The 13,592-nt window shown below is 39.0% G+C and overlaps 1 protein-coding gene across 2 annotated transcripts in view; it reads right to left on the bottom strand.

The window, feature by feature from the left end:
* The window catches only part of COL4A3 (collagen type IV alpha 3 chain), a 117,987-nt gene that overhangs the window by 66,522 nt on the left and 37,873 nt on the right, over positions 1-13,592 (bottom strand). For both annotated transcript variants that reach the window (XM_079782109.1, XM_079782108.1), the window contains exon 2: positions 235-291. In XM_079782109.1, the coding sequence (XP_079638235.1) occupies positions 235-291 (57 nt within the window). The remainder of the gene's footprint in view (positions 1-234; positions 292-13,592) is intronic.

Here is a 13,592-nt window from a genome sequence, read left to right as displayed (position 1 = left end):
AGGCCAAGAGAGTTAAAATAACTGCCTGTATTTATACAAGTTATCTGAAGCTCCTCTAAGCGCCCCCCCCCCCCCTTTTTTTTTCAGGTTCATTTTTACGTAGAATTACTTCAACATTGGATTTGGGGAATGGAAGAACACACTGCTGCTCTTCCTGCCCTTAATGAAGGAAGAGTGTGCGCTCCAGGATGAGCTCCAAAGAGAAAAGAAGCCGAATTAAGGTTTCATTTTTACCTTCTCCCCTTTGGTCCCACTGCAGAAGCACTGGCCTTTGTCCGTGCAGACACAGCCCTAGGGAGAGGGAAAGAGGAAGGGTTCTGGGTAAAAACAGCTTAGTAAGTCCCAACTGACTGGGCAAAAGCAAACATAGTTTTCTATTCTTAGAGCGTTGAACACTGATCATTAGAAGTGATGAGATGCTGTGGCAATGTATCAATAGAAACAGAGTAGATAATGGAGAAGCTGTTGCATATGGAAGAACTGTCAGATGAATGTTCATCATTCTCATGGTATTTAAGAATTTTAAGGAATTTGTTCATGGAAAAAAGCCAACTGTCCTTTTTTTTTGTTTTGAACAATATATAGTTGAACCATATGAAATTGCCATTGTTGTAGGTGGAACGTGGCCTGATGTTGGCAAGTGTCATAAGTTCAGCATAATGTACATGTATTTATTTGGGTATATTAATTGGTGGCATCTTCTGAGGTTGATTCTAAGGTTTTCTTTTCTTGAAATAATTCAAGACGGAGAAAAGATGATCAATACCCATGATGTGTCTTTAAAGAGAAAAACAAACTAATTCACTAATGCTAATATGAAAATGTTCTTACTAAAAAACAAAAATTCGAACTGTGAGTTTGGCAGCTCTTATCTCCCTAGCTAGTCACTTTGACACATAACCCCGACTTTCACACTTTTGCACATGCCAACTCTGATGAAGGCCAGCAGAGGAACAAAAGAGAAATCGTTTCATCTAGTGGATTTAAAATTTGTTTTGACACACATTCTATGGTTACATATTTATCTTTAGTCTTTGGGTTAATATTATCTAAAAATGTGTTCTCTTTCCCTATACTGCACCCTCCCCCCCAAAAAAAATTAACTGACAGCAGAGGCTGGGCAAGGGTAGGAGATGTACTGACTGGGAAGAAAATTTTTTAAAAATTGCTTCAGGTAGGCCCTGATCGGTTTGGCTCAGTGGATAGAGCGTCGGCCTGTGGACTCAAGGGTCCCAGGTTCGATTCCGGTCAAGGACATGTACCTTGGTTGTGGGCACATCCCTAGTGGGAGTGTGTAGGAGGCAGCTGATTGATGTTTCTCTCTCATCGATGTTTCTAGCTCTCTATCCCTCTCCCTTCCTCTCTGTAAAAAATCAATAAAATATATTTAAAAAAAATTGCTTAAGGTAGTCCCAAAGTCCCAACGTTGTGTGATCAAAATAAAAATATTCAAACAAAAAATCTTTAATTGAACATATTTCCTGAATATAGGGCAGTAGACTATGCTGTCATTCAAAAGAGGGAGTACATAGCAATTTCAGACATTCATCATGTATCCTCACCACATTTTCATACTAGTACATCACAATCTATATTAATAGAGAGCAACTGATTGAAAAGAAAATTCTGTATTTTCCCCAAGGTTTGGATAGTTGGTATTTTTTTAACAGAGAGGAAGGGAGAGGGATACAGAGATAGAAACATCAATGAGGAGAGAGAGTCATTGATCAACTGCCTCCTGCACACCCCACACTGGGGATCGAGCCCACAACCTGGGCATGTGCCCTGACCAGGAATCAAACAGTGACCTCCTCGTTCATAAATTACTTAGCCAGAAGATACAGCAGCTATATATATAATCCTAACCTGGATATATATTTTTTATTGATTTTAGAGGGAGAGGAACAGAGAGGGAGAGAGAGAAAGAGACATTGATGTGAGAAACTTAAGTCGGTTGCCTCCCGCACACTCCCTAACAGGGGATCGAACCTAAATCCTGGGTATGCCCCCTGACCAGGAATTGAAACCCATGACTTTCAGAGTAATTAACAACACTCTAACCATGACTTTCAGAGTAAGTAATGACACTCTAACCAGCTAGGGCACAGTGACCATATTTTTATTTTCATTAATTTTAATTTATTTGGGGGGGGCATTTTTGAAGTACTATGAATATATTAATGGACTACTACCTATTAATTACTATTTAATTGCTAAATCCATTAAAAACCAGTCTGGCCAAATGCCATTACTAAGAAGGCATAACTAATGGATATTTCTTAAGCAATATTTTTATTGTTTTTCCTCTTCAAACAATAAAATACCTTTTAGTTTCCATATTCCATCACGAAGAAATCATTCATCTTGAACAGAAAGCTCGTAATAATGTTCTTATGTGCTAACCATTAACACATCAGGAACAGACCCAAGGTTATGGTGATGTTTTAGCACTTTTGCATATTCAACAGTTAAACTTGTGAAAATCATTCTTTTAACAGTCACATTCATTTTTTTATGACAATAACCTTACTTTGAATGCAAAATAAACATTGATAGTATAGAATTTTAAAAGGTTTTGAAATTCCAGAAATCACAAGTTTTTCATTTATAAGCATCATATACCGTTGGGGTCTCAAACCAATATTTTATTAAGCAAATAAATTGTGTGTATGCTCATGTAGGTCAGGTCTACAAAGGAGCTATCCCCAGGTTTCCAGCTACTTACTAGAGCTTTGGACAAATTACTTAATCCTTCCAAGTTACCTCATCTATAAAAGAAGATGCAGAGCGAGTGCCCTGCACTGAGTAAAATAGTCAATGGAGACTACCCTTCTCTCTTGTTTTGCTGCAACATCCTATGCCAAAGGACATACATGCTACTGTGCAACCCTTCCTTCTGTCAGGCGGAACTAGCCATCGTCTTCCCAGACACTTCCTCCTGAAGGGGGTTGTCTAGTGCCAGAGAGCTGGTCTTCATTCTAAGACCAATGGTAAGCAAACTGAGAAGTATTTTGGTTCAACTACAAATGCATTAACTACAAACATTAATAGTACTCTTAGAGTATATTAAATATATTAGTCAATTAAGCAAATATTATGTGTACTAGTATATGAGCACACACACAATTTGTTTGCTTAATATAATATTGGTTTGAGACTCCAACGGTGCGTGATGCTTATAAATGAAAAGTGCCAATCAAATATATTTTATAAAGGCAGCAGGCAATTCCAGGAATGCTGGTCAGTTGTCTCTTGCACTTTTCTCCTTGTCTCAATTCCTGTTGTGCTCATGAAGGCCCATATATTGCCTGCAGGTCCATATGGCAGAGGGGTTAACAGGAGACTTCCTGGGCCTGAATCGCAGCTCTGCCAAGTCACCTGTGTGACTTTATGTGATCTCTAGTGCCTCAGTTTCTGCATCTGTAAAATGGGGTCAAATGGGTTAACACTGTTAAAGTACTTAGACAAGTACATAAGATGTGTACTGGAACAGACTCAGCCCAGAGATGGCACCATAGGGATCTGCCAATAAACCTTGCTAAACTCACCCTTCTCTTCCTAGTTATGTCTTTATTGTTTTGTCAGTTCTTCACAAATTTATTGTTTCTTGGTCCAAAAGATCTCAAAGCTCCCTTCTCTAGTAATTTCTTGGTGTCTTCATTCTCCTGTGAAGGCTCCCACACACATGTAAAAATTTAATAAAATGTGTGCGCTTTCCTCCTGTTAATATGACTTTGTCGCTTTAATTTTCAGGTCAGCCAGGGACCCTAAGAGGGTCGAGGAAAACTCTTTCCTCCCCCACAGCTGTTTCTGTGGGCTACCAACAGTGTGGGCTTTTACTAACTTATTAACTTAATATTGCTATTTTTAAATGCGCATGAGTTGAGGTTTATTATGTTTACTAGACTGCAGGTAGGAGCTGTGTCTGGCAGGCAGTAAAAAATTATCTTTTTATTCCTAAAACTAATAAAGGATCTAATTATGCACACACATTTTTTGTTTTGTTTATGAATAGGCTAGGAAATAATTTTTGAATAATTTCAGGTATTTCCTTTTTCTACTCTCAGAACAGCCCATGCCCAGTTTACATGCATTCTGCTGCCCTCTGTCCAATCTCTCCTCCCCCACACCCAGCCCAGCCCAGCCCAGCTCAGCCTGGGTTAGCATAAGGAGAAGTTGGCAACATTCAAAGCTGGTTCACACTCTACTGAGCAGGCCTGTTGATTTTGCAATATATTTATTGACCCTCTGCCCAGCCAATAGCCAGAGGCGAACGTTTTTGTGTGTGAAAAGCATCAACCATGTGCGGGCAGCTGTGCCAGACAGAGTCCATGGGCTGTTCTTTGCCCTTCCACCCATGTCTGCCTTAAGCAATTGCCCCTGAGCCTTGACAACACGCCCTCCAGTAAAGAGGGGTGCCACCCGTGTGCCGCTTTTTCAGTGGCCCCTTCTTCCCCATCGCGAGCCGCTGTCCCCATACTTGGATATCACAGAAATCTCTCTGCAACTGCCACTTCCTATCTTTCAACTGCCGCCCAGAGAGACATCCCCAGTCTAGACATCTAACCCAGCCGCCCATTTGTGATTTTCTGGATGACAGCAAGCATACAGATCATTGGCGCTGACTCAGAGGACCCTGCTACATTTGGGAATGAACAATAGGTTGAGGGAGTTTTACACATCTTCCATAATGCAGTGAGTGATATTTAGATCTATAATCATGAACTTGGACTGTTAGTTGTTTATTTTTTGCCCTGATCAGTACTATAATGATAGCGATAGTTAACATTTTTGGAGCACTGACTGAGCATCACCCATAAGACAAGACCACCTTTTCAAATGGAAGTCTTCTTTGGATTCCAGAAAGGACTCCGGTGTCACATAATCTGAAAATATGGACACTGCTTGAGTAGCAATATTATCCTGCATGTTAAGCAGAAAAAACAGGCTCACTTATGTATGGAAGAGTTACGCCAGAAAGAGAGCTGATTAAATACCTTTATTTGTGTCCGCTCCTTTTGAAAACCAGAATAAGATGATGGATAAAAAATAAAATAAAGAATAAAGAAAGTATCAACCCAAAGGTAAGGAAAACAGGTGAGAAGACTAAAACAGGTAAAAAGTGTCAATTAATTCTTGGAAGATGGATGGCGAGTGGAAGCTTCAGGTTGAGTGGAACGGGACCTTGTGATTGCTTTGGCACATAGTCTCTGTTTCAATAAAAGGTAAGATATAAAAAGAGAAAAGAGAAAATAAATAGACTCAAAAACAAGATAAATGTTTCTGGGAAGCAAAATGCAATGGCAACAGAAAGCAGTGGGAGGGCTGATGCCTGAGCGGCTGGACTAAGTCCGGCAGCCTACTGTGATAGCTGGAGTTTGGCTACTGTACAAAATGGGGAGCAGGAGCCAAGAAACAGCATTTGACACTACAGTTGACCTTTAATGCAGGTGTTAGGGGCACTGACCCCTGTGCAATCAAAAATCTGCTTATAACTTTTGACTCCCCCCAAACTTAACTACTGATAGCCTTCTGCTACTAGTAAACAGAAGCCTCGCTGATAACATAGAAGTCAATTAACACATATTTTGTATGTTGTATGTATAACATACTGTATTCTCACAATAAATTAAGCTAAAGAAAACATCATTTAGAACATTATAAAGAAGAGAAAATATATTTACAGTATTTATTGAAAAAAAAATCCACGCATAAATGGACCTGTGCAGTTAAACTCATGTTGTTCAAGGGTCAACTGTATTTGGATTGGGGTCATGGAGGATTCCCAACTGGGGCAGCTCCAAAAAGGGGGGCACAGGCAGAGGAGGAAGAGAAAGGAAACAACCGAAGTTGAAATGCAGAGCTGTGGTAGCCAGCCTCTGAGGTGCTCCCCCATAATCCCTCATCCTGGGGTCCATGCCTTTGTATAGTCTCCTCCCACACTGGACCAGGGTTGGTCTGTATGACCAATAGAATAGGGTATTCGTGATGCTATGTCACTCTGGAGTCATAAAAAGACATTGTGATGTCCATTCTCTCTCTTGGATTACTTGCTCTGGGGAAGCTAATTGCACGTCAAGTCAAGGCCTTATGAAGAGGCCAAGGTCTTAAAGAGTTGAGGCCCCCAATAACAATCCTGCAAATGAGCTATCTTGCAAGTTAACCTTCCAACCCTAGCAAGCCTTAGGTGATGACTGCCCCAACCTTCAGCTTGACTGCAGCCCCTTGAGAGACCTTGAGATAGCACCACCCAGCTAAGATGCTCCCAGATCCCTGACCCTCAGAAAATGTATGAGATAATGAATGTTTGCTGCTTTCAACTGCAAAATTTTGGGACAATTTTTTAGGCAGTAATAAAGAATACAGGGGTCCACCTAAAATTAAAAAATTGATGAAAATGATGAAAGAGAAATTCAGGAGATTTTTCCAGAAAATAAAAAAAAAGGAAAAGAGATAAGCAATCAGGAAAAAAAAAAAAAAAAGCCAAGAAGGTTTAGGGATCAATCCAGGAGGCCCAGTGTCTGACCAACAGGAGTTTCTGAAATACAACACAGAGAAAAGAAAGGATAAAATTATCAAAGAAACAATAAATGAAAGAATTTTTGAAAGTAAAAAAGTCAAATGTTCAGATGAACAGAGCCCACTACATGTCATCCTCTCATAAGTGCAGGCACCTGGGGCACGTTATCACAACACTCCAGAACCCTGGAGACAAAGATCCTAGAAGCAACAAAAGTCACATGTGAAAGTATTGGAATCAACATGGCTTGGATGTGTCCAGTGTAATAATACCACAGGGAGATATGACAGGAGGCCTTTAGAATTCTAAGGGAAATGGATCTCCAACTCAGACTTTACGCACCAACTGATCCAGTGTTTGAGGAAACACAGACATTTTCAGATATGTAATGAATCAAAGATATTACCTCACAGGCACCCATTCATAGAAAACTACTGGAGGATATACTCCACCAAAGGGGGAATTAGGCCAAGAAAGGGAAGGACATGGTGTCCAGGAGAGACTCTAACTCAGGAAGTCTGTCTCAGGAGGACCTGGTACAGCTGACCCTGATTGGAGCCACGGTGTGGGGGACGCCCCAGGACACCAGGAAAATAAGAAAATAGTCTGATGGGTGTGACAGTAGAAAATTTAAAACTTCAGGAAAAACAAAAGTTTGTCTAGGAAGCTCTACAAACATAAGAAGCAGTGGCTGAGCAGTGAACAAATTTTCATAAGCATACACTAATGATTTAACAAAAGTTAGGATATGAGCATGTTGGGAAGGTTTGAGAAAAAGGAGGGCGGTGGATCATGGAAAAGTCCTCACCTATCAAACTGCAAGTCAGTCAATAATACTAAATTGGGAAATTGGGAAATAGTTTTATAAGCCTGTTTTGTTTGTTTGTTTGTTTATTTGTTTGTTTTTCAGAAATATGGGAGTCAGTAATGGAAGAAACAGCTACAGGAGTTGAAAGTGGTTGCCTCTGTGGAGAGGAAGTTGGGAGAATGCAGCCAGGAGAGGAACTTTGTTTTTGTTCTAAGTCTTTAATAGTGCATGTATTTTATTATTACTTTTAGTATTTTATAGTACTTATTTTTGTTTTTTACTATCTGTCTACTTCACTAAAAATGAACAAGAAAAGATAAAGTTCATTTAGAAAAACAAAAAAGAAAGTTCATCTCAAAAGCAGAAAATTTCCTCTTCTTTTACATTTAAAGTCCTACAATTTATTATTTTCTCAAATTAAGTTCATCTGAAGCGATGCTTTCCTCCAATTTGGAAAACTACCAATTTCGTGTTGACTTCCTGGTAGAAAACAGTACAGTGAGAATAAACATAGGAAATTTTTAAAGAAAAGATTCAGGCAGTTGATGAGAAAAACCCTATGCTGACAATTCTTTGCAGACCAAGGTAAAGCCCGGAGGTTGCCTGACCTCTCACTTGCTATGCACTCTTCTGATGTCATAACTCAGAGGACATGAAGACTGCAAGACGCCTTAGGGTTCATCCGTCTTATACTGATTTTGAGGTTGGTCCAGATTTTATGTGGAGCCCAAAACTTCTCATTTCCCCTTGGGCAGATGAGCTGCTTGCAGTTTGGTGAGACTGTGCAGATGTAAAAGCAGAGCCACGCTGCATGTTAGCTATCACTAACACTAAAGTGCAAGTCTTTAGTGTTGTCTCTGAGTCTTCAGATTGGAGAACCAGGGCCCAATAAGTCTGGGAGCTTTGTCTCAGGGGCAATCATCTTAGAGGAGAATAATATTTATGGCTGAATTGGGCTCTGACACAATTCTTGGCTGGGGTTGGTCACCACTATGAAACTATCTTCTCCCTAGAAGGGGAGGACTGTAGATGCTGTCCAATTCACGCTGATTGGGGCTGGACATAAGCCAGTAAATCACTAATATAACTCTAAAGAACAAGAAGGCAATCTGATACCCTGAATTTGCTTTTTCAAATGTATGATAGAAATGTTTGGGATGTTTTTGCTGCGTTTGTTATGATTAACACACTTCTTTGACGACACCGGTTCAAATCAGGTTGTAATTAAGAAAAATCTCCCTCTTTAGCTCCATGGCGTTCTAATAGAAATAGCGGTTCTCAATGTTTAGTATCCATGAATATCCTGGAGCCCCTAGTGATATTACTTTTTCCAGGAGCCCATGCCCAGGGAGTCGGTCTGAGGACCTAGAACCTGCATTTGAAAAGGAGATTAAGAATCTCCTTTACATATCAAGCATTAATCAGGAACTAAGACTCCCCCAGAAAACTTCTGTGGTATTTATGAAATAAGAAAACAATTTACTTTTAAAAATAGAGGATAGTTGAGATTAATTATCAACTATTAATTATTAAGTCCCCATTATACCTCTTCCCTGATTAAAATCATTTCTTCATTCCCTATGGCCAGCAGTGTCAAGTCTAAACTCATCAGTGTGATGTTAGAGGCTTTCTGTATTCTGGTCCCCACTATTGACCCCGCCTCAGAGGCCACTGGTCACCCCGAGTGCTCTTTCACATTCCTGTGCTTTTCCATGCGGCCCTTCTTTGGCCTGAATGCCCACTGCTCATTCTCCTTGCTCAGCTTGGCTAAGTCCTGCCCTTCCTGGAGTAGTTCAAAGGTTACCTCTTCCTGGAAGACCACTTTTCTAATCCTACAGGTAGTTAGTTGCTTTCTCATCTGTTTTGTGCTAAGTGCTCTTACAACATATCTAATTGCATTGTAGTTATTTGTTGACATGCAATTTTCTCCAATACCTGACAAAGGACAGTTCGTGGAGCAGGGTGAGGGGAGCAGTTCTCCCAGGTGGAAACTGTTCCCATAGGTGTGTCGCATGACTTAATGGGCCTGCAGAGGTGGAGGGCGGGGGGGTTCCATATACATGGAAAGGAATAAAGAGTAATAGAACATATACCCCTTCATTTATCACCCAGGATGGGAAAAAGCACATTACAAATACAGTGCGAGTCTTTAGTGTTGTCTCTGAATCTTCAGTTAAATTTGTTCTATAAAACTGCCATATTCTGGCCCTGGCCAATGTAGCTCAGTTTGTTGGGCATCATCTGTTCACGAAAAGGTTGCCAATTAGATGTCCTGTCAGGGCACATGCCCTGGTTGCAGGCTTGATCCTGGTAGGGGGCATGCAGGTGGCAGCCCATCGATGTAATGCTCCCACATGGATTTTTTTTCTCTCTCCTTCTCTCTTCCTTTTGCTCTAAAAATCAATAAAAATATTTGGGGGAAAAACCTGGGGAAACTGAACAAGCTGCACTCTGTCCTGCTCTGGTCCAGCAGGGAAGAATCCTTCTGGAGACTGAAATGTTGGTGACAGTCAGTCTTCAGCAAGTACAGGAAATCAGAAAGAAATACAGGCTCCAGGGAATCTGCATAAATTGTCAGCAGAATTTGGATTTCCCATGGATTTGAGACAGCACTCAAAGAATCCCAAGTCATTTTAAACCTCAAAGGACAGGATACTCCCAGATAGCACTGGGGCTACAGTTACAAAAAGTAGATGCTCAGTAAATGCCAAGCATATGAAAAGATAGATTATATGGTACTAAATGCATAAAGTTGGTGGTAGGTGTAATTTACATAATGATGTAAGACATGATTGTTATTAAAGCAGCAAAAGGTTAACACTGAAACTGGGCAAATGCCAAGTACAATGCCATGCTTCATGGCACTGAAAACAGATTACAGAGAGATAAGCATATACATACAATGATGACAGCTGGAGTGAGACATCATACAAAAATAAATAGGAAAATGTAAGCTATGTCTCTGGAAAAACAAACATTTGGATACTTTAGACATTTTGATGATTGACTGAATTTTTCTTCTCATGCAGGTGACTAATACCAAGTAAACAAAATTTTAGGAGTAGACAAACGAGAAAGCCACGGGTGAATTCACGAGTCCTTGGGATTAGCAGTGGGAGGAAAAATCCACCAGCGGGCAGAGTAAATTGGTATAAATGGGAAGGACACTAAGATAAGAGCAGATGCATGAGCTGGACAGCACAGTAAGTGTTTTGAAAAGGCAAAGATGAAAGAGAAATAATGAGTCAGAAGACAGAGGTTTCATCCTATACTATTTCTTAGATCAGAAGAGTCTGCTCAATGGTGATATGTTTTGTGAAATTACAAAAGGATATGAGAAATGGAATCGTTATTAATTCTGTATTTTAGAATAAAAAATACAAGTAGACAGAAATACCCTAATTTAGAATGCAAAGCAATTGAAATTCAGGTCTAAATTTTAAGCATTTTTGGAGCTCTCCGAGATGATTATATTTGCACACTTTCCTAATATTTGCTTTGCTTCTCTGTTAATATTGAAAATATATTTTAGTCGTTGCTAAATAGAGTTTGATTGTTCAGCTTGGATCCACAGAGCGGGCACGTAGATAGCCTGCTTCACTGTTAGTTTAGGAGGGAAGCTACAGAAAGAACAACAAAAGCGCATTTAAATTAGTTTCTTAAGACAGAGATGTAATCAGTATCATGTCCTAATTTAAGAAAATTCAGTGTTTTTCATATCTTCTTTATTTTGGTAAGCCTATAGATCTTATTGTATTTTTAACTTATTATTTATTTTATTTTTCCATCACCATTTATCCTCTCTATGTCCTTTTCTACCTCCATCCCCACCCCCCACTATCACCATACTGTCAGGACATCTTTTTAAAATGTGTGATTGAATTTTAGAAATCCTAAAAGGGGGGTTAGCTATTCTGGAAAGTTTGAATTCAACATGATTACATATATATGTAGACCTATCACAGTCCTTTAATAAGACTGGCAGTCAGGGCTAATGAGAGCAGCAGTGTTGTGGGCTGTGCTACAAGTGATTTGACAATGTTAATATTCCTTCCAGTTCAGGTATTTCAAGACACTAACTCTGGGAGTTCCCTTGTGGAGTTGAATGGTGAATGTGAATATCGCAGCAATGCCCAGAGTGTCCTCGGCCCTCCAGCAAGCATGGTCTTGTTTGCCGAAACATTCTGCAGGGTGGAACCAGCAAAGCCAGTAATGCCCAAAATGATGTTTAACTTTCAGGCCTCCACATTTTAATATTTTATCTCAAAAAAAAAAAATGCTTAGGTCTCATCAGATGGTGCTCAGCAGTCTATGAGCACATTTTTCTTGCACCAACAAGATTTCATAAGGGGTTGGTTACATACATTGTGGCATGTCAATACAGCCAGGCGTATTACCTGGAAGAGAAGATATGACATTAAGTGAAGAAAAAAGGTTCTAAACAATGTGGTCATATTTTTTTATGAAACATACATGTATATGTATAGAAATTCTGGAAGTATATACATAGAATGGTTAAAAATGGTTACTTCTGAGAGTGAGAGTATGGTGATTTTTACTTTTCACTTCCTTAAATTGTTTTAAACTTTTTTGCATACACATTACTTCATAATCAGGAAAAATCAACAGTTTTCATTTTTTTTTTTAAATAAAAGGAAATGGTGATGATTATGAGGGAATGGTAGACTGTTAACCTATTCACACACAAAAAATAAAAATTCATTGCTGAGAAAAGTATGTTTTAGGTTAGGTTTATGTTGGTTTCTCATTTCAATTCTACATTCTAAGCCAATTAAATCAACAAAAATTCTAATATAAGCCTCAGACATTCAAGAATGAATCAGTCTGAAAACAAATATTTTCAGGTACACTTTTCATTTTTGTGGAGTAGCCCTTAGGTAAGGATGTGATAAGAAAGTTCTTAAAACAGACGCCCAGACTATAAGCCCTATGAGTTATAAGAAGGCTCTTCAGAATATGGGGCACTAAATAAATGAGAAGGAGGTTAACAATACCTGTGACCATGTTTCAGGTATTGTTCAAAGGACTTTGCAGTAAGTCTCAAGTTCTCCACATACAAATCTTTGAAATGTTTTTTACTTACTCAACCAGTGCCTATAATTCACAATGAACAGGTATTTGAAGAATGGAAAGCCAGTTGTACACCCAGAGATAGCATTGGGCTATGAAGTGTTTTTATAGGCTCTGGTTTAAGAAATACAAAATGAAAAAAAAACACAATTCTGGATGCACTCTATAGTGACCTGGATTCAGAACAAGAAACAGAGAAACGGTTATGATGCTGAATTGTCAAAAATATGACACTTTCTTTAAAATGTACAAGAAACAAACAACATATGTCTAAATCGGAGAAGATACACATGATAAAATCCCATCATAGGAGAATTCTCTAACAGAATATTGGAAATATTAATGGCATGTTTGATATGTTCAGAACTTTAATATACTTGAGTTTAAAGATGCTCTACAAATAACTCAACATACCCTTTAATTTTTAGATGGAGAAAAAGTATTAATTATGTTAAATATATATTAATAACCCTGCTCTTTTCCAGTGTGCATATTTAAGGGATTATAAGACACCAACATTGTTTTTTACTGGTACTAGATTATAACAAATTTTCACCTGAATTACTATTCCTAATTTTGTGATTTGGTACATAAAAGTCCCTAAGTCATATAGATTTTTCTCATGTGAAAAATAAAATGAACTAGACTCCAATTTACTTAAGCCATTTTCAGAATTGATTCTCAAATTCGATATATGACATGGAGTTAGTTTCTGTCTAGGAACGTCTGTTGTTGCTTCTAAAATGCAATCAGAATCTTGGTGACAGTGGGCTATAACTCTATAGTCCTGAGCCTCTTATCACACAAAAGGTAGGAACAAGAATTTACATCTCGTAGGTGTGGTTTAGAGCAGGGATAGAAATACACCCAGAGGGCAAATCTGGTCCACCGCCTTTTTTTTTATCTGGCTCTTGAGCTAAGAATGGTTTTATGTCTGTCTTTAGATGTAAAGACAACCAGCTTTTCCAGAAATAAGGTTGTTCAAATTGTTGAAGACATAGCCTCTTGACCCACAAAGCCTAAAGTATTTGCTGTCTGACTCTTCAGAACAAGTTTGCTAACCCTTGGCACAGACAGCAAGAAGACTTGAGTTGTTTTTCAGACTGTGTGATCTTGGGCTGTTTAAGGACACTATCAGGGTCTCCATACTCTTATGCCATATAAGATCTCTTT

Source organism: Cnephaeus nilssonii, assembly GCF_951640355.1.
Source record: "Cnephaeus nilssonii genome assembly, chromosome: 10".
NCBI lineage: Eukaryota > Metazoa > Chordata > Mammalia > Chiroptera > Vespertilionidae > Cnephaeus > Cnephaeus nilssonii.
The sequence above is the reverse complement of the archived record's forward strand: the minus strand, read 5'-3'. Positions and strand labels throughout refer to the sequence as shown.